The sequence below is a fragment of the Cricetulus griseus genome, chromosome 2, assembly GCF_003668045.3.
Source record: "Cricetulus griseus strain 17A/GY chromosome 2, alternate assembly CriGri-PICRH-1.0, whole genome shotgun sequence".
In the NCBI taxonomy this organism is placed as follows: Eukaryota; Metazoa; Chordata; class Mammalia; order Rodentia; family Cricetidae; genus Cricetulus; species Cricetulus griseus.
In genome coordinates, this window is record NC_048595.1 from 368,993,429 (window position 1) to 369,011,980 (window position 18,552).

An 18,552-nucleotide genomic window follows, 5' to 3' on the forward strand; every position below is an offset into this window, starting at 1 on the left:
AGCTATACAGTGAGACCTTGTCTTGAAAAAACAAAAACAAAACAGAAAAGTTGTTCACATTTGAGCAATGAACTTACCCCATCTGAAACTTTGGCAGATGCCTTCTTGCTTTCACCAACAGTGAAATGAAAGCCACAGGTCTGTGTTTGGAATGTTGCTGGCCGCTGCAGAGATAGGAATGGTGTTAAGGTCATGAAGGAATACAAACAGAGGGGAATGAACTAAAATTTTCTTCCTAAATTGCTAAGCTTCGTATGTATCCAGTTGCCCTCATTTTTCTAAAAGTTTACCTGGGACCCTGAAAAACAGACTTGGGGGTAAGGACTCAGGTCTCATTCCTTCTACTCTGAATTGGCATTCTAGGAAAAGCATTTTCCAAAAAAGCCTGTTTCTCAGCAGAATACTACTACTGACACTTTGCACTTTGTTACTCATAAAGAATGGCAAAGAAACCTGTGTTGCTATATTTCGCAAATAATTAAGCATTTTTACTGGATCCATCTTAACCCTTTGCATACTGGCTCTGAATGTCCTTCAAGAATTCTGGTTCTAAAAAAATGAAACAGATAGTGTACTGGGAAACTCATACTCTAGAACAGGCTACTGCTTATTGAAATAAGATAAGCCTTACACTTAGGAATGAGTTGATGATCTCTTTACCCTATATACCAAGACTTTAGCCAAACCTCCTCTCATGGGTCAGGTCTGTTCTCTATGACTGGTTGTCCCTGGCCTTCCTCTGAAAATCTATATATAACTCCTCATATCCAAGATTAAGATAAACATACACCCAGAAAACTTAGTGCCAGTGAAATCAGTCTAGTGTGAATCCAGTCAGCCATTAGGGATGCATTTTCCATTCTACCTACTCTATTTTTAAAAAAACCAAAATATAATGAAGAGACTTGGACATGCCTTAAGTAACAGTTCTAGCTAGTTAAGTTGACTTAGCAGTTAAAAAGGGGAGCTTACAAATATCTTAAGAATTCCATGTTTTTGAAGAGATATTATGTGACATGAAAAATATCTGTAAGACAAGTAAGGGGGAATCAGGGAAAAACCTGGCAACATAAAATCAATGACTTCTTTTTAAGTCGGAGGGCCTCAAATTACGTAGGTCCTAACATTTACACCTATTTAAGTTTTTGATACAGGGTCTTACTGCGTAGCTCGGATGGCCTTGAACTCAGAGATCCACCTGCCTGTCTCAAGAGTGTTGATATTTAAGGAATGTACTACTAGGGAAGACACATTTTTTTACATTATTTCATAGTTGGTTAAGAGGTGGTGTATGTATGTGTGTGCATGCATGCACATGCGTGCCTGAGAATGCATATACAAAAACCAGAGAAAGATGATGTGTCTTTCTTGATCACTCTCTACCTTCTATCATGGGTTCTAGGAATCAACCTTTAGGTCATTAGACTTGTGTAGCAAGCACCTCTATCTACAGAACCACCTTTCTGGGTTTCTACTTTATTTTTTGAGACAGTCTCAATTAACCTGAAGCTCATGATTTTGACTAGGCTGGCCAGGCAGTGAACCCCCAAGAAACATTTGTCTCCATGTCCCAGGATAGGAGTTACAAACACAACAGGCTATGTCTGGCTTTTATGTGGGTAATAGAGATTGGAACTCAGATCCTCTATCTCTCACAAGTGTTCTTATTCACTGAGACTTTTTTTTTAAACATGAACATGAATTAGGAAATTTACCTACACTGTAACAAAAAGTCCACTTATACCTTGTCCAGTGGGACGGATGTTCTCATTAAGGAAGTTGGGGAAGCAATGAGAAGAGCAAAGACTATTAATTATCCCCAAGAAGCAAAGTGCCTCAATAAGCTAAGTGTCTAATCAGTTGAAGACTGGTATAAATCATCTTCTGCACAACCCTTTCAATTATAAAATCACCCAATGAAGACCTAAAATTGGCTGGTACTATGAGGAAAGTAAGTAGTTTAAGTGAATTGAAGTCTTTTTTATCATTCAGAAAACATAAAAATGGAGGTAAATACTAGTGCACAATGACACAATTTAGAAATTGTTTCCATTACTGAACAGAATAGTTTATTCCTTTTCATTTATAAGTCTTTTTAAATCTCAATGATTAAAAAAAAAGTGAGATCATTTTCATTAAGAATTTTAGCTTTTAAGGCCAGTCAATGACTCAGTGGGGCAAAGATGCTTCCTGTTGAGCCTGAAGACCCAAGCTTGATTCCCCAGGACATGCACTGTAGGAGAGAAGCCATAACTCCAAGTTGCCTGCTGATTTCTATACAGTGAGTGAATGCACACAAATAAATGTAATAAGATTTCAAATTTTCATTATTTTTTAAGTAGAGATGCTTAAAATACAGTTCACAGGGATAGGTATCCCTGACTTACAGTTCAAACTTTCAGAGGTTGCTCCACAAAATTCTCACAAACTGCACAGAAAAACTAAAGGTTGATGGAGCCTTACTCCACCATCTAAAGATCTTTGGGGAAAATCCCCGAGAAACTCCAAATTCAGGGCAAAATGCTGTTCATGAATAAATGCTAAGTCTCAAGTCTACAAATGAGCCAGGAATAACATACAAAATACAGAACTGAATGTCACTGGTTCAATGATGATCCCGAGAAGCCAAACAAAATGGTATGACTTTAGAGGCCTAACTAACTCATGTAATTCTAGATATATCATTAAAACATTCAAAACAAGCCAGGCATGGGGTTGAAGGCATGCTCCACCAATACCCGGCTTCAGCCTACTTTTTTAAAGACACCCCTGGGCCACTTACACAGATTTTGAACTTTTAAGAATTAACCTTTGGCCGGGTGGTGGTGGCCCATGCCTTTATTCCCAGCACTTGGGAGGCAGAGGCAGGTGGATATCCGTAAGTTGGAGACCAGCCTGGTCTATAAGAGCAAGTTCCAGGACAGCCTCCAAAGCTACACAGAGAAACCCTGCCTTGAAATTCCTTCCCCCTCAAAAAAAAAAAAAATCAAAACAATTTATCTAAAGAAAAGATTTATTCTACCACAATGTTTCATATATTTTAAAAATCTGAAAAACTTTATGAAGGGAGCTGTCCTTGTTCTTACTTTTCCTATGGACTAAACAATTTCAAATGTTTGTAAGCCACATCAGAGTACTGGGACCATGAAAAGCAAAAGGCAAAACAAATTTGATGCTTTGATAACTTGAAAGCATTTGTCAATACAGAATAGATAGTAGCTATTACTAATAGACAGGACTAACAACTCTTTCCTCAGCATTTCTCAGTTGGTGATCATAAGGTTTTTTTTTTTTTTTTTTTTTTTTTTTTTTTTTTTGCTAACTCTATTCTTCACTGAAAAAAAAACAAGCTTCAAATGCCAATGAATATTCAGTTTGAGGGGAGAATTTCTATAGGAACAGCCATCCTCGTGAAGAGACTTTTTAAAAAACAAACACCATATTTTAAGAATCCTCATTTGTGGGTTAATTCTGTTTTTTCTACCTTATTATCCTGTTTACTAATACTTAACCACAGAACAGTTATGAAGAGCCACAACAAAGAAAGTGAAATGCTGGCAGCTAACATGATTCAATTAAAGTTTGAAAAACAAAAAAAAGGCTTCCAGTCACACCCCTATGAAAAGTTATGCACTTGATCTCACATGCTTTAGAGTCTTATTCCTACTTTCAACTGTAATTACACTCCAGTCTGAATAAAAGTCATTCATACCCTAGGGTGAGGTCATACTAATGTAGAAGAAACTTGGAGTGGTAGAATTGATGTTATAAAGAATGTATCAATAGACTTCCTATTAAGACACAAAATAGTATTTAGCTAAGGAAGTGCTGCCTTCAAAATACTCCAAAGATACGAGGATACTAGCCGCTTAATAGGTAAAATTAAGGATTCTAGAATGTAAGTATTTCTTCAGCAGGGTTGACCAGATACTAGGCTCTATCCCCATAACAAAGGAGGCAGTTGGACTTAGAAACATTAGGCCTATTTCTCTATCAGAGAACATTCCTCTAACAGACAATTCTCTGAGGCGGCCCAGGGTGACATCTTAAAGTGAGGTATACCATAAAGCCCCATTTCTCTTCTTAAGAAAGGCCTAATTCTACCAGCTACACAAGATGGCCATAGGTAACAACTACTTGGAAAAGAACAATGAAGGTGTACTTAAAAATAATTCAGGCAATGTGGATTATCTTTGCTGTATAAGTCTCCCACCAGACTTATGCAGTCTCCTGTCTGTCTAAATTGGTCAAAGTGTAAACTGGATCTGGGACCTGAAAGGGATTTAAGGATGACAACATATGTAGAATGCATAAACCTGAGGTATATGCAAGTTAGTTAAAATCTTCTATCATTTTTTTTTAAGATTTATTTTTTATGCATACAGTGTTCTGACTGCATGTATGCCTGCGGACCAGAAGAGGACACCAGATCTCATTATAGATGGTTGTGAGCCAACAAGTAGTTGCTGGGAATTGAACTCAGGATCTCTGGAAGCACAGTCAGTGCTCTTAACCTCTGATCCATCTCTCCAGCCCAAAAATCTTATATTACTGACTATCCTTATTAAAGCCCATAAAGATGGCTCTGCTTCATTTTGGCTCAAGGTCAGAGAATTCAAAACTGTCCTTAGTTTTAAGTCATAAGACCTAAAGTTCTAAGTAGGATGCTTGATCTTAGCCTTGGGTGTCATATATATATATATATATAAATAAAATCAACCCTTCCGACCCTCAAGGCTAGATAATTAATGAGAAATTGAATCTAAGGCGTGGTTACCAAATCCTTGGAGAATTGAGGAAGAAAGTCTGTCTCTTATAACATGATGCTATGTTCCCTTTTTTGGTTAAGTCATTTAAGAATGGTGAAGAATAAACTTTCGGTGCTCGGTATTCACTGGATTTGCCATTCTGACTCTATCCTGTGTCTCTGTCCACATTTCCCCTCTCAGATATGAATCAGGCAAGTCGGTTAGCTCTGACTGTAGTACTACAAACACAGCCTCCCACATATCATTTTTGAGCATTAGCCAGAGCTGGAGTCAGACCATCATTAAAAAGTTTTTTCCTTATTTTTTCCTCAGTGTGTGAACTGAATCCTGGGGGTGAGGTGGATTTGCATACTTCTGCTGCAATACAATTCTGTTATAATTATAGGTTGTTAATCTGCTATTTCCTGTAAAAGGCTTCAGTGATCAGTACTTAAAACCCTCCTTGTAGTATTTTAAGAACCCAAGGGATAGAGGTGGAGGTGGGGAGTCTACGGCAGTAAATACAAATCATAGAAATTATCAATGTTTGAAAATGCCTTCTGGTCTTGCAATGATAGTTGCCAACTAAACCTTGAACATTTAATTGAGCCTAATATTTAATATCTATTTCAGAAAGGAGACATTTGCAGCCATAATTATAGGCACGATGCAAGTCGATACTGTTCAATGTCTTGAGGGTTTTATTTCGTAATTAAATTAAGTAGGTAGGTGGGCCAGTTCATTTAGTTTGCCTTAATAAAACCCTAGAAATCTGACACATAATATGTCATCGTCAAAGAGCACACTGAGACACAATCTGACAGCCTGGGATAGTCAACTCGGACCTTTGCAGCCCGGAAGCATTCTGCTTCCCTCGTCCACTCTTATGCAAAATAGGGGTCGCAGGACCTGGTGAAGACGGTGGAGAAGTGTCACCTGATATTTAAAAACAGTAGCTGAGGGCACTGCACAAAACCTATAATAAGCTCATCACTTATAACGCTTAGTGTCAACACCCCCAGGCTACCAACTGTTACTCGCAGACTTGGCCGCAACCAGAGAGAGACAGGCGGGTCCCGCCCGTTGACCTTGGAGAATTTAGCTGGGCCAAGACAGGCAAGGCCCGACTCCACTCGCGCGCGGCCATGGGGTCGTGACCTTCGCGGGGAAGCTGTCGGCTCTGGCCCTCTGCACCTTCCCAGTCCCAGCCCAACTAGGGTGAGATAGCGGGATTAGGAGTACGCTCGGCACTCCCTGGCACTGACTTACCACCCCAGCTAGCGCCAAGCGGCGCCCGCGAAGAAGCCGCGAAACCGCTGCAACGCCAGCCATGTTTCTGCAGTCCCACAAGCCTCAGCGACAACCGCGCTTGCGCAACCACGTTACGCCGGCGTCGGGTTTAAGGACGCTGCGCGCCTGCGCACCACGCCAGGTTCCCGTGAGAGTTGGTGCGGTCTGCAAACGCGGTAGTGGCTGTAGCTTTGAGCTAAGATTGTCAGCTTCGCTGATGGGCTCTGCTCCAGGGGTAAGTGGGTACCACTGTCTTTGAAGTGCTTCTCGGGTAGTTCTTCGAGTTTGCCAAAACAGAGGGAGTCGGAGGATCCAGACAGATGGAAGTGGGGTCGTAGGGGCAGCGACATCAGCCGGGTCTCCAGGAATGGGCAAGTTGGACTTGTGGAGTGAGTGGGTAGGAATGATCCCTTGGTGGCTGGCCCAGGGTCACCTGCACTGGGCAGCGCGGAAGCCGGGATACTGAAACAACATCAAAAGCTTTCGTCTTCATCTCAGCTGCTGGGAAGCTCAGGGCCCGTCCTGTTGTCATCCCGAAAGCTGCGTAGATCATAGCATTCCTTCTTGCAAACTCGGTCTCATTTGATCAGATTCAGATAGTATTTCTGTTTTCCTAGTGAAATAGCTGAAATTTTCTTTATAATTAAAAGCCATAAAAAGTAAGCCAATCATCGCAATCGTTTACTGAATTTTCATTTAATAGTAAATTAAGTTCTTCCTCTTGGGTCGCAATCTTTGTGAACGTAATTTTGTATTATTTTGTTAAGTTTACAATGAGTCGTTCCCATTTTTATTTCTTCTTATAATTGTTTTTATTAATAAACAAGGGAATATTGAATATATTTCTGCACAACGCTTTATATTTAACCTAAAAATGGATGTTATTTGTATGGAGGGAATAAATAAGACAGCCGGCCCTCCAAGGGTGGGTTCAGCCAACTGCAGATCAAACCCATTTGGGGAAAATTGTTTCTGTTCTGAGTATGTACAGACTTTTATTTTTAACAAGGGCGGGGAGGAATAAATCATATCAACTACTTAAGTATTGATAATTTAAAGATAATCCAAAGAATTGAGCAGATTATATTCAAATACACCATTTTATGTGGGAATCTTGACTGTCTTCCAGGCTTTTGTTCCGCTGGGACTCCCCCACAGATATCTGAGGTGTGGTTATACTTAGTAGGAAGTTTTTGAAACTTATGTGCTTTAAGTTAGTATATCTCTTTCTAAATTAGGCATCTACCAAATTTTTAAATTCTATGGTTTCTATAAAGCATTTAGTTCTGAGCCATATTTTAAGGTCATATAGTTCATATAGTTCATATAGTTCATACTTCATATCTTTACATGTTAAACAAGGTTTGTTAAAACATTAAAAATTTCAAAAATTGTATTGAAGTCCTTATTTTTTACATGCATTCTCTTTAAGTATTTTGTGACTATTATATTTATGAGGGTACATATAAGCAAGCTGAATATTCTTATGACTTTACATTATGAAAACACCCATCTAGTATGGGTACTTTGTGATTTTATTTATTTATCTTGAATGCTAGGAATAAAGGCATGAACCATTATGCCTGGCTAGTTTGAGTGTTTTGTGAACTAGTAGATTCATATTAACCCTGGTCTCCAGCCTAGTTTGGGAGTTATACCCCGAGGTTAAGCAAGGGATTTCTGTAATCCTGATCACAATAAGCATGTAAGTAGCTTTCCCTTGATTTATTTGTTTGTTTGTTTGTTTTGTTTTTCGAGAAAGGGTTTCTCTGTGGCTTTGGCGGCTGTCCTGGAACTAGCTCTTGTAGACCAGGCTGGTCTCAAATTCACAGAGATCCACCTGCCTCTGCCTCCCGAGTGCTGGGATTAAAGGCGTGTGCCACCAACACCCGGGTGCTTTCCCTTGATTTTTTTCTGTAGAAAGCTGCCCATTCTTGAAAACCCAGCTCATAGGTGTATTGTAGATTCACTTTTATTGTGTTGTCAATGTACAGCTGTGTTAGAGTTTTACAGATACAACCAGTAAGAGACATGTACAGTAATGCTTTACTTAACAGTGGAGACAGATTGAGAAATGTGTTGATAGGGGATTCTAATTTTGTGTGAATACCAGAGTATACTCACCCAAACTGAGCCTGCTGTAACATTACTAGGCAGTATCACATGGAACTACTACATATGTGTGGTTCGTTATCAACCATAATTTTTTAGGGCTTATAATGATGGTATATGTAGAGTAAGGGAACATTGGATTTATTGTAAGTAATCAGCATAAGCACTCAAATGCTTGCCAGTCATACAGAAACGTTTTTCAGGCACACCTAGAATGATGTTTAGACAATTAGCTAGGCATGGTGAGATGCCTTCTCTCAATCCTATTGACACGAAAGATTAATAATTACAACAACCATACATCTAAAAATGAAAGGAGTACTCACCATATTTTGCTTGTACTTTACTTGAGACATATCTCTCACACTACATACACTGTTACTTCTTGAAATCACATAGGATGCAGTGTTGTGCAGCACACAGAGCTGAAAAATATTTTAACTGAAAAGAAATTTATATAGATGGTATAATCATAGCAGCTATACTCTGTTCCTTTTATATAATTAGTATCTTTTTCATTTTTTTCAAGGTATAGCTCCATGAATAACTTAAACGACCCCCCAAATTGGAACATTCGGCCCAATCACAGGGCTGATGGTGGCGATGGAAGCAAGTGGAATTATGCTCTGTTGGTGCCAATGCTGGGATTGGCAGCATTTCGTAAGTTATGATTGTATTGACATCTCTGTTTCCTGGTCCCAAATTATTCCAGAAGGAGATTGCTGCAGGGGCTAAACACCCTAAAGATTGTCTTTAGGACTTGACTGATATAGTGCAGTTTTACCCTTACAACAACTCTGTGACAGGGTTAGTGTTTGTAGTTGGACTTTCTTTGGATCACCAGCCCCCAAATAATGACATCACATTGTGAAGGAACACCTGTTATTTCATAGCCACATTTTCCTCTGAAACCTGGTAACCACTCATCTGTGAACCAGTTGATTCATAATGTTATATAACTGGAGGTATGAAGTCTTTATCAGATAACACTAAAATGTCTGATCTTCCTGGGCTTTGGTTTAACAATTTATTTTGCTTTGAAACCTGGAAGTTTTGGATGTACAAGCTGGCCTTGACCTTGGAATCCTCCTCTCAGCCTCCCAAGTACTAGGATTACAAGTGCTTGCTACCAAGTCCAACCTAAGTTGAGCTTCTTCACCTTATTTTTGTAAAACATAATAGCAAACCCACCAGACTTAAGCTATCTGTATACAGATGATAATTGGGGTAAACCCAAGTGTGACTTCCAACAGTATTTGATACCTACCCATATTAATTTTTTTAAACATTGGCAATAAGTCATGGAGCACTGAGGCAGAGCACAAAAACAAAACAGTGGGGCTGGAGAGATGGCTCAGACGTTAAGAGTACTAATTGCTCTTCCAGGGGTCCTGAGTTCAGTTCCCAGTAACCACATGGTGGCTCACAACCATTTACAATTCAATCAGGAGCCTGTAGGCAGAACACTGTATATGTGATAAATAAATAAATCTTTTTTTTTAAAAAAAAGGAGAAAAACAAAACAAAACAGTGATAGATTTTCCAACCATGGAAGTTAGACACCAGAACATGGACATTGAATGTGCTACTTTAGATGCCCATCACCAGTCTGAGTTTAGGATAACAACTTTGCCTATTTTGTTATCTATGAAATTTCAATTACTTAGTACCTTTGAATTCTGAGACTTTTACTGAAATGATGCCATTACTGTGTATTATATATTTTCCTTAGGTAACCGTAGGATTTTAATTGTGTCTCTTCATGTGTCTTATCTCTTCTTCTTCGTGTCAGGTTGGATTTGGTCTAGGGAATCCCAAAAAGAAATAGAAAAAGCAAGAGAAGCATGTCATCAGAGAACAATTGCTTTCCAACAGGATCTTGAAGCTAAATACCATGCTGTGATCTCAGAACATCGGCGTGCAGTTGCTCAGCTGTCTTTGGAACTAGAAAAGGAGCAAAATAGAACAACTAGTTTTCGAGAAGCCCTTATTTCTCAGGGCCGAAAGCTGGCAGAAGAAAGGAAGCTTCTTGAACAGGAACGAGCTCAGATAAAGCAAGAAAAAAGCCAGTTGCAGCCTCTTAGAAGTGTCTATCTGAGCTGCCTGGAAGGAGAGGACGACTGGCAGAGGAGAGCCAAGCTTGTGCTGAAGGAGGTGGGAGAGGCTCTAGTGGAACGCCAGAATATCTACTGCAGCCTGATCCTTCCCCGAACTACAAGGCTAGAGCTGGAGAAGAACTTACTGGTGCGCTCGTCTGTTGATCCAGTGGCTGCTGACCTAGAGATGGCAGCTGGCTTATCTGACATATTTAAGTATGATAAGCATTGTGGAGATGTCTGGAACACCAACAAACATAAAAATGGGAAGCTCATGTGGATGTATCTCAAATATTGGGAACTACTTGTTGAACTTAAAAAGTTTCAGAAAGTAGAGAAAGTCATACTACAAAAATAAGAATGAAATGAAACTTAAGTCCAGATGGGGGCCATTCACCATGGCAATCAATCTGCATTCTGGGCTCTCTGATATTTACTCTGTTCCTTTGCCACCAGGTGTGACTTAGTGCAGCTGCCCTTTGTGAGAACTCAAGTCTTTCCACCCTTTGAACAGTGCAGTAGGGACTTAGGGACTATGACGCTCTGCAGATATTAGAGATTCAGTTTTTCTGAAGCATTTTTGAGCTGCTAATATTTAGCAGAACAAGTACAACCATGTATTTTAGTTCTAGGGTAAAGAAAAAAATTAAAAGCTCAAATGTATTATTACTCTAAGAAATGTTCTATCAGTTTTTACCTCTCCTCCAATTACTGTCCTTCCTTACCTGATCCATCTAAAAGTTATATTATCAAGATTTATCTTGTTTGGAACATTTTTTTCCCCACAAAGAAAAAACAAAACAAAAAAACTACCAAGTATTTTTTTATGCTCAGTTGGTGCACCAGTGAATGCTTAGAATTGAGCTGTTCGTGTATTCAGTAAGCATGTTTATTAGCAATGACACAGGCAATAATATTTGTCATTTAAAATTAATAGTGTTACTTTTTATTTGTTTGATTCTTTACTATTCTTTTGAGACAGTGTTGCTGCTACATAGTCCAGGTAGGCCTCATATGTGCCATCTTCCTGCCCCAGGCTCCCAAGTGCTGGGATTACAAATGTGTATCACCACTCCTGGGTTGGTAATTTCACATGTATTGTCTTGTTTTTTAGCATTATTTAAAAAGTAGATAAGTATTTATAACTTACATACAGCTTATATGAATTGTACATATAATATAACCCATGTAATCCTTACTCTGGCTTTATGAGCTAAGTACTATTATCTGTCTTATAAATGGTAATTTCCCAAGATACCCAGATTCTGTGACTTACTCTGGTTTTATGAGCTAAGCACTATTATTTTGTAAATGGTAATTTCCCAAGATACCCAGAGTCTATGACTTGCTATGGTTTTCTAAGATTCTACCTGTGATTGCCCTCAGGGCTAAGATTTATTATAGCAAGAAATATTAAATTAGTAAAGGTATGTTGATCAAGTCTAGAGGGAATCAGGTGGAATCCCCCCCCAAGGGTCACATTCTGTGGAATCACAGGGAGCATTTTTTAGTTTAGGGTAAGCTGTAACATATGACAGGAAAGCTCACTGTCAAGATTTTGATGGGGTGAGAGCTATTCATGTACCCCTTCTATCTGATGTATTACTGTTGCATCCCCACTGGAAGGAAAGTGATAGACGTCACTCATACTCTGCAAGCAGTTTAGGTGTGGTGAGCCACTCACTAGTTACACGTTCTGGGAACTCCCATAATCCAGGTTCCTAAACACCTGTTAGGTACTAGCCTTGTGAAAGGATGGAGTCTGTATGAAGTCTGTTAAATGAGCTCTTCTACATAGCCTTATTTCCTGGAGGACAGGATCTGGAGCCATGATAGAGAGATGGTAATCTACCTAGGTCATGGTTAGAATTTTGTGGAGTGGGTGTGAGCTGGGTATTTGATTTCCAAAACTAGGAACCTGTATGTGCTTATTTGTCAGTGGCCGTGCAGAAAGTGAATAAAGTGGTTAGTTTGTGTTCAGATCCTATATTCCACCGTGTACATATCTTTCTGAATAGAAATATTACAAACTTGAAAACCCTTATACAGAAAACAGTTCAGCTATGGGATGATTGAGGAACACTGGTGCTCATGCTTTTTATCCCACATTAAGTTCTCAGAACCATCTTGGCAGAGTTGGCAGTGGGCTTTGTCAGCTAAATCCAGCTGATTCCAGCTTCGGTTAAAGCTCCTCTCAATAGATACTTACCATGTCTTTCTGCTGTATTACCAGCACTGTCTCTGAGAAGTTATTTGTTCTAGTAATCTAAAAAAGTTTTCTCAGATTGCTTCCTAATGCATTAGAGCCTTGAAGGAAGCCCCATAGTCTCTAGTTTCTGTTACTCCACTGATCTGTCAGATGATCTTAGAGAGACCACCTCATGGCTTTCTCTAAGGTTTATCTTTTTGTTTGTTTGTTTGTTTGTTTGTTTTTGAGACAGGTTTCTCTGTCTAGCCTTGGCTTTCCTAGAACTCACTCTGTAGACCAGGCTGGCCTCGAACTCACAAGGATCACAGTTATTAAAGGTGTGTACCACCACCACCCTAAGCTTTTAAAATAAACACACATTTTCCTTGGGAATCACATCAACTGTTTGTCTGTGCCATGGCCACTTTCCATCCTAAGTCTGCTTTCTGTCTTTTAAAACCAAAATTGTTAGTAGCATATTTTTATTGCTGTTGGGGGGGAGGTCAAAAGGAAATACTCTGGAGTAGGGACTTACCCAGGAGGAGCTAGCATGGCAGACCCTTGGGCTGACACATGGCATGGATGGCTCTGGAACTAAGCTTTTATTTCTGTCTCAAGGAAATTATTTTCATATTCTTGAGTTTTAAAATTCAGAATATTAATGAAATAAACGGTCCATAAGTTAAGCCACACTCCTATTTTATTAGCATTTAATTACATTAATACTTTTGCAAAGCAGATAACTGGAAATGAAGTCCAAGTCCTCATGTGGTTATTTGTTCCTCAAAGGAGTTGCAAAGTGCCAGGCCTCAGCCATTCTGAGGAGCTGTGATTTGGCATTATAGACATGCTATCATTTACAAAGTTCATGCTTAAAAACTATAACTGAGTCATAACAAATTTCATAAACATAATCTGTATCTTATGTAAGTTTATGGTTTTGTGATGGGCTGCATTCATAGCTATCCTCTGACACTGAGGCTGCTGCATAGATTGTTCGTGTTGGGCATGCCTGTCTTAGGGTCTGTTTGCAAAGCATATTCCAAGAATACTGGGACTATTTCAGCAGCTAGATATCCTCAGTCACCAAACCATGTTACAAACACGCTAAGATTGGAAACAAAGCCAAGACAGCTAAGGACAAAAAAAAAAAAAAATCCCCACCCCCAACCCCCCACCTTTCTTTGTAGGCAGATCTCATCTGGTTAAAAGTACAACAGACAACATAGCTAAGCTTCTGCTAGGCTCAGGGGTCCGGTTCACTTTTCTGTGTCTTTCTCTGGTTATTTTTTATGGGCTGCTGCTCTTACACATTTTCTGTGATGAGTTTTCTCATTTCCTTCCCCTCACTGCATCAGAGCCAAGTTGGCCCTGCTCCCACTACATCCTTCCCTGGTGTCCACATTCTCCTCCACTTTCTACCTTGGTGATAGCTGTCACTCAGGTGGCTTCCTCTTTCTTTACTTTAGGATTCTGCTGTGCTGACACACACCCATTTACATAGCTGGGCTTCCTCTTAGAGCATGTAATGAGTATGACTGTAGTTTTCACTAAGGAATTCTGTGGCAGTGACACTCCTGGTGACAAATGGCTGGGCCTGATCTTCCAACTCAGGGCACCATGGTAGTTGAAACGCACAGCCTCTTGTGGCATGATTACAGGACCTACTCCATTTGTTCTAGTGCTCTGGAAAAGTTTTCCAAAGCAGTTTTGAAAGCTTGCAGCAAGAAAGTACCGAGTTCATTGCTGGTTTCATGAATGTCTGGGTCAAAACTTCCAAAAACAGGGGTGGAGGCCTGGATGTCCTCCCGGTTAGCTCGAAGCAGTACTGCTCGAAGATCCTCTGCAATCATGTCATATTTCTGTTTGTCAAATTTGGACACAGACAGCTCATCATGTGGGTAGGCAGTGCCCTCAGGATAGCAGTCCTTTGGCACTGGAAACTCAATGTGGCGGAGCCTAGGGAGTTCGCAGAGAGCAGCAAACAGGCGCTGGAGAGCACTGGCTGACAGTGGGTTTCCAAGGAACTTGAACTCCTGGAGCTGGCTGCAAGGGCTGAGGCCCAGAATCATCATGCCAACATGGTTGTCCGTGATGTTGCATTCTTCAAGGGTGAGCACTCTCAGTGTTTGGGCAGCCTGGCTCAACAGCCTGAAGAAGGTAGAAGGATACAGATGGACCAGGTTGTGTCCACTGAGGTCCAGCACCTCCAAGTGGGCAGTATGCTTACAATCTGCTAAGAAGGACATATCTTCATGATTAAGGGCACAGTTGGCCAGGTCCAGCACTCTTAGTGGGGTCTTCAAGGGGCTGTGAGGTAGGCAAAAACATCACAAATGTTATGAGGGCCCCAAGTAAGCTGGAGTTTTGGTGAAGGTGGACAATCCATCATTCACTTTTCTAACTTCAGGACCACAGACTGCAGCCTGCCAGGAACTCCAGCTGGCATTTCATTTCACATGGCTTCTAAGTTAAGAAAGACTGATAATTTCTAAGCAATTGGAAAAAACAGAATAGTTTGTGACATGTAAAATTCCTATGTTTCTTCTGGTAGTTTATGGCTGCTGGTTCTGCTGCACAGTCTATAATTGAACCTAAAATGGACCAACACCACCTTTCAAGTTGGGTGGGGACTTTAAGCACATGGTCTCAGAATTGTCAGACTATCGACTGGGGAGATCAAAAGACAGAATTAGTTTGAAAGAAGGCACTGTCTGATGACAATAGAATCGATACAATTTCAGGGCTGGGAAGGATTGAATTTGAACCTTGAATTTGAACTTCATATCCTGAATTCACTAGGCATCCTGTATCAGATGGGGGAGGTGTGTCTCTGGAATAACATTTCCACCCAGGATTCATGAGAATATACATTTTCATGCCATCTGAGACCCCGGATCTTTCTGAGAACATCCCCATCACTACCCTTGTTAAGCAAGGCAATATGTCCTGGGGTCTTTTTCTTTGTCCCTTCTACCCTGTTCTTGCTGCCTCCCCACGGCCTGACCACACATGGTCCCACATGACAACCTACTACTGGGACAGTACTCTTCACATGAAACCACCTTGACTTTATCACTCCCTGGCAGCTGCCCTTCTTCATAGCAGAGTGGCTGAGGAGGTCATAGCAGTGCCAGGATTTCAGGTGAGACAATAGTCCAGCTGACAACATTCTCACTATGTTTAGCTACATTCCCATTCCTGACCCGGAAAAAGGGTTTTTTTTTTTTTGTTGTTGTTGTTGTTGGAGGGAGGGTCTGTGGTTGTTTGTTGGTTTCTCACCCCCCAACCCCCACCCCCACCCCCAAGACAGGGTTTCTCTGTATTGCTTTGGAACCTGTCCTGGAACTCACTCTGTAGACCAGGCTGGCTTCGAACTCAGAGAGATCCTCCTGCCTCTCCTCCTGAGTGCTGGGATGGGAAAGTTTTAAGACACTATACATTGGGTGATTTGTTAGACAACAATAGACAGTAGAAGATCTAGTTGTGCCTCCTGTGTTGTTTACTTTCTAATTAATTAGTGTCCTCCTTCTCCTCCCTTCTTCCCTCCTTCTCTGGTGCTGGGAATTAAAACTAGGATCCTGCTACTGCTTTATTACTGAACTACCCTATATGCTCAGCCCTTGTTTCTGTTTGTTGAGATAAGGCCTCAAACATACAATGCTATTGCCTATGCCTCCAGAGTACTGGGGTTATGGCCAATCCCCCACACCTGGCTTTTGTTAATTGAATGGTGTCTTCCAAGTTGGCTCAGTGCTCTGTTTCTTTCCTGGTGGCTCTTAAACTCCTGTGGCTCTGGCCAACACATCCCCAGAGAACATTGTATAAGCAGATCCCATCTCTATTCCTATACCTCAGTGACTCCAGCCTGGTCTACTCCACCCAACCTGTGCCCAGTTATTTGAGACTTACCTAAGCAATGTTTGGATCTTCCCAGTCAGTGTAGAGAAAGCTACACTTAGCTCAGTGAGCTTGTTCATCTGGCTGAGCTCCCAAGCAATAGAGTTGAGGAGTGGATTCTCACCCTCTGGAGTTGGGGCACAGGTAGGGGGTGCATCAAAGGCCTTGGTAGGTAAGGTGAGTGAGGTCAGCTGAGGGAAGCCCACCTGGGCAAGCAGCTGCTGTACATGGCCAGCATGTAACCGTACATTGTGTACTACTTCCAACTTTCTTAGCTTGCTTGGCCGAGCTAGGCCAAGCACTTGAAGGAGCTGCCCAGGACTCAGACTATCTGCCCGGAGTGAAGGGCAGCAGACCTGCAGAGGGGCTGGGCCTGCTGGCTTCAGGGCCTGCACCACCATGTCAAAGTTGCCTTCTGTGACAAAGAGGTCAGTAAAGACTTCAATGGGGTGCCTAGCTGTACAGGGCTGTCCTTGGAGCTGGCAGCAGATCCTGGCCAGCACCTTAGTGCGGCCCCACCTTCCTAGTGCCCTCCCACAAGGACATTGCTGCACCTGTACATCCTGGATGCCTGTGAAATCAGCTACTCGAAGCCGGTTGCTCCCACTTTGCAGCACATGGTCAGCAAGGCCCTCCAGGCAGGCCTCCAGGCAGGCCTTGCAGGCACGATCACGCAGGTCTTTGGGGTGGTCGATGTTTGGCCCCAGCAGCACAGCCAGCCGGAACTCCTCTAGTGGCCAGTGACTCAGCACAGCACGAGTTACTTCTGCCTGCTCTAGCAGGTAACTGGCCTTGAACAGGAGTGGGTAGAGGTTGTAGGCTATATGGTCCAGGTTCTCCTGGGCCAGCTGGGGGTGGGACACCAAGGCTTCAGCAGAAATGAAACGGAGCGACCTCATTGTGTCCCTGGTGAGGATGGTGCTGTCCCTGCTGTTCCTCCCAAAGCATGTGGCTTTTGTGCCTACTTTTAGCTGCTGCTGCTTCTGGGCTCTGCACAGAAAGTGGTAAACTGGCCCTCGTGGTCATCTGACTGCTATTTTGGTCCTTGGATACTAGTTTGGCTGTGACTGTGCAGGCATCTGTTTCATGGCATCCTGCTGGTGAAATCAGAGCTGCTTGGTTTTGTTGCCCAATGTGGGGCCGATAAGAGGTTGAGCTCAAGATACTTGCACAAATAGTCTAAGGCTTACAATACAAATGGATACTCTGCCCAGCCCTGGCCTATCCCATTCAAAAGATATGAGTGGAGCCAGATCCTGAGCTGCACATGGATAGATGAGACAGTTGTCTTTGTGTAAAGCCCTTCTTTTCCTTATACCTAGGATCAGAGATGCAAGGGCCAGGATTATGGGGTCGGTATCTCATACAACAATTCAAATTTTAAGAATACTGGCCTGTGGAGCTTCACCACCTCTTATTCCCAAGGTCATTCTTTGCACAAGAGGGAGTAATAGTCCTGTAGAACAGACATAGACTAGTGAAGTAGGTGATGCTGCACATAAATGCAGGTACCTATAGGCTATGGATTTTCAGCCCTAGCATAGGTGGGTGTTGAATAACTGTTGATTGGTTAGATCCTGCCCTCTCATCATCCCCATCACTTGGGATAGGGCAGCACATCCTGGCTCGTAGGTCCCCATGGTGCCAGCTGTACAGGAGAGTCATAGTAGAGAAAGAGAGGGAGAGGCAGGAGGCAGACAGTGGCCAATCCAGGTGAATGTGCTGCATTCAAGTGTAACCCAGTTTCCCTGTGTGACCTTCTTTGGCTTCTTTCTCCTGATTTAGAGCTTTATCTCTCCCAAAGACTCTGCCATGGACATAGATAGGAACATGCTACCATGGTGGTGCACCAGGCACTGCCAGGTGGGCAGGATTTCTATGGAAGGCAATCCATGACACAACTTTGCCCTAAAGTCACCACTTGCCCCTGTCCTCAGTCTTGGCTGCTGTTGGTTGTTTTTTACTCTTTACCATTTGCTTTTTACAAGCTCCCAAATAAATCACATGGAGTCTTTCTAGCCAACCTTTTTTGTTTTGGTTTGGTTTGGTTTTGGTTTTTCGAGACAGGGTTTCCCTGTGTAGCTTTGGAGCCTGTCCTGGAACCCTGTAGACCAGGCTGGCCTAGAACTCACAGAGATCTGCCTGCCTCTGCCTCCCAAATGCTGGGATTAAAGGCGTGTGCCACCACCCAGCAGCTTTTCTTAAAGTATCCCAACTA

General features: G+C 41.8%; 3 protein-coding genes across 3 annotated transcripts in view; 1 reads left to right on the plus strand and 2 right to left on the minus strand.

Moving 5' to 3' along the window:
* Sdha (succinate dehydrogenase complex flavoprotein subunit A) overlaps positions 1-6,152 on the minus strand; it is a 27,625-nt gene extending 21,473 nt beyond the window's left edge. The window contains exons 1-2 of the mRNA XM_027400179.2: positions 6,018-6,152; positions 78-164 (exon numbers count right to left, since the gene is read on the minus strand). Coding sequence (XP_027255980.1) covers positions 78-164; positions 6,018-6,080 — 150 coding nt within the window. The 5' untranslated portion in view covers positions 6,081-6,152. The remainder of the gene's footprint in view (positions 1-77; positions 165-6,017) is intronic.
* Positions 6,127-12,235, plus strand: Ccdc127 (coiled-coil domain containing 127). Its single transcript, XM_027400182.2, has 3 exons — positions 6,127-6,273; positions 8,680-8,810; positions 9,943-12,235. The coding sequence occupies exons 2-3, from the start codon at positions 8,690-8,692 to the stop codon at positions 10,602-10,604; spliced, it is 783 nt and encodes a 260-aa protein (XP_027255983.1). The 5' UTR covers positions 6,127-6,273; positions 8,680-8,689; the 3' UTR covers positions 10,605-12,235.
* Positions 12,236-13,612: 1,377 nt separating this feature from the next.
* Lrrc14b (leucine rich repeat containing 14B) lies at positions 13,613-18,345 on the minus strand. The gene is made up of 2 exons (XM_027400180.2): positions 16,347-18,345; positions 13,613-14,744 (listed from the first exon to the last, which is right to left on the minus strand). The coding sequence occupies exons 1-2, from the start codon at positions 17,231-17,233 to the stop codon at positions 14,099-14,101; spliced, it is 1,533 nt and encodes a 510-aa protein (XP_027255981.1). The 5' UTR covers positions 17,234-18,345; the 3' UTR covers positions 13,613-14,098.
* Between the last annotated feature and the right edge of the window lie 207 nt (positions 18,346-18,552).

Coding starts and splice junctions, on each gene's coding strand:
- Ccdc127 (XM_027400182.2), top strand. CDS start 8,690: ATGAATAACTTAAACGACCCCCCAAATTGGAACATTCGGCCCAATCAC. Junction 8,811..9,942: donor GCTGGGATTGGCAGCATTTC/GTAAGTTATGAT, acceptor TCTTCGTGTCAG/GTTGGATTTGGTCTAGGGAA.
- Lrrc14b (XM_027400180.2), bottom strand. CDS start 17,233: ATGAGGTCGCTCCGTTTCATTTCTGCTGAAGCCTTGGTGTCCCACCCC. Junction 14,745..16,346: donor AAGATCCAAACATTGCTTAG/GTAAGTCTCAAA, acceptor CCTACCTCACAG/CCCCTTGAAGACCCCACTAA.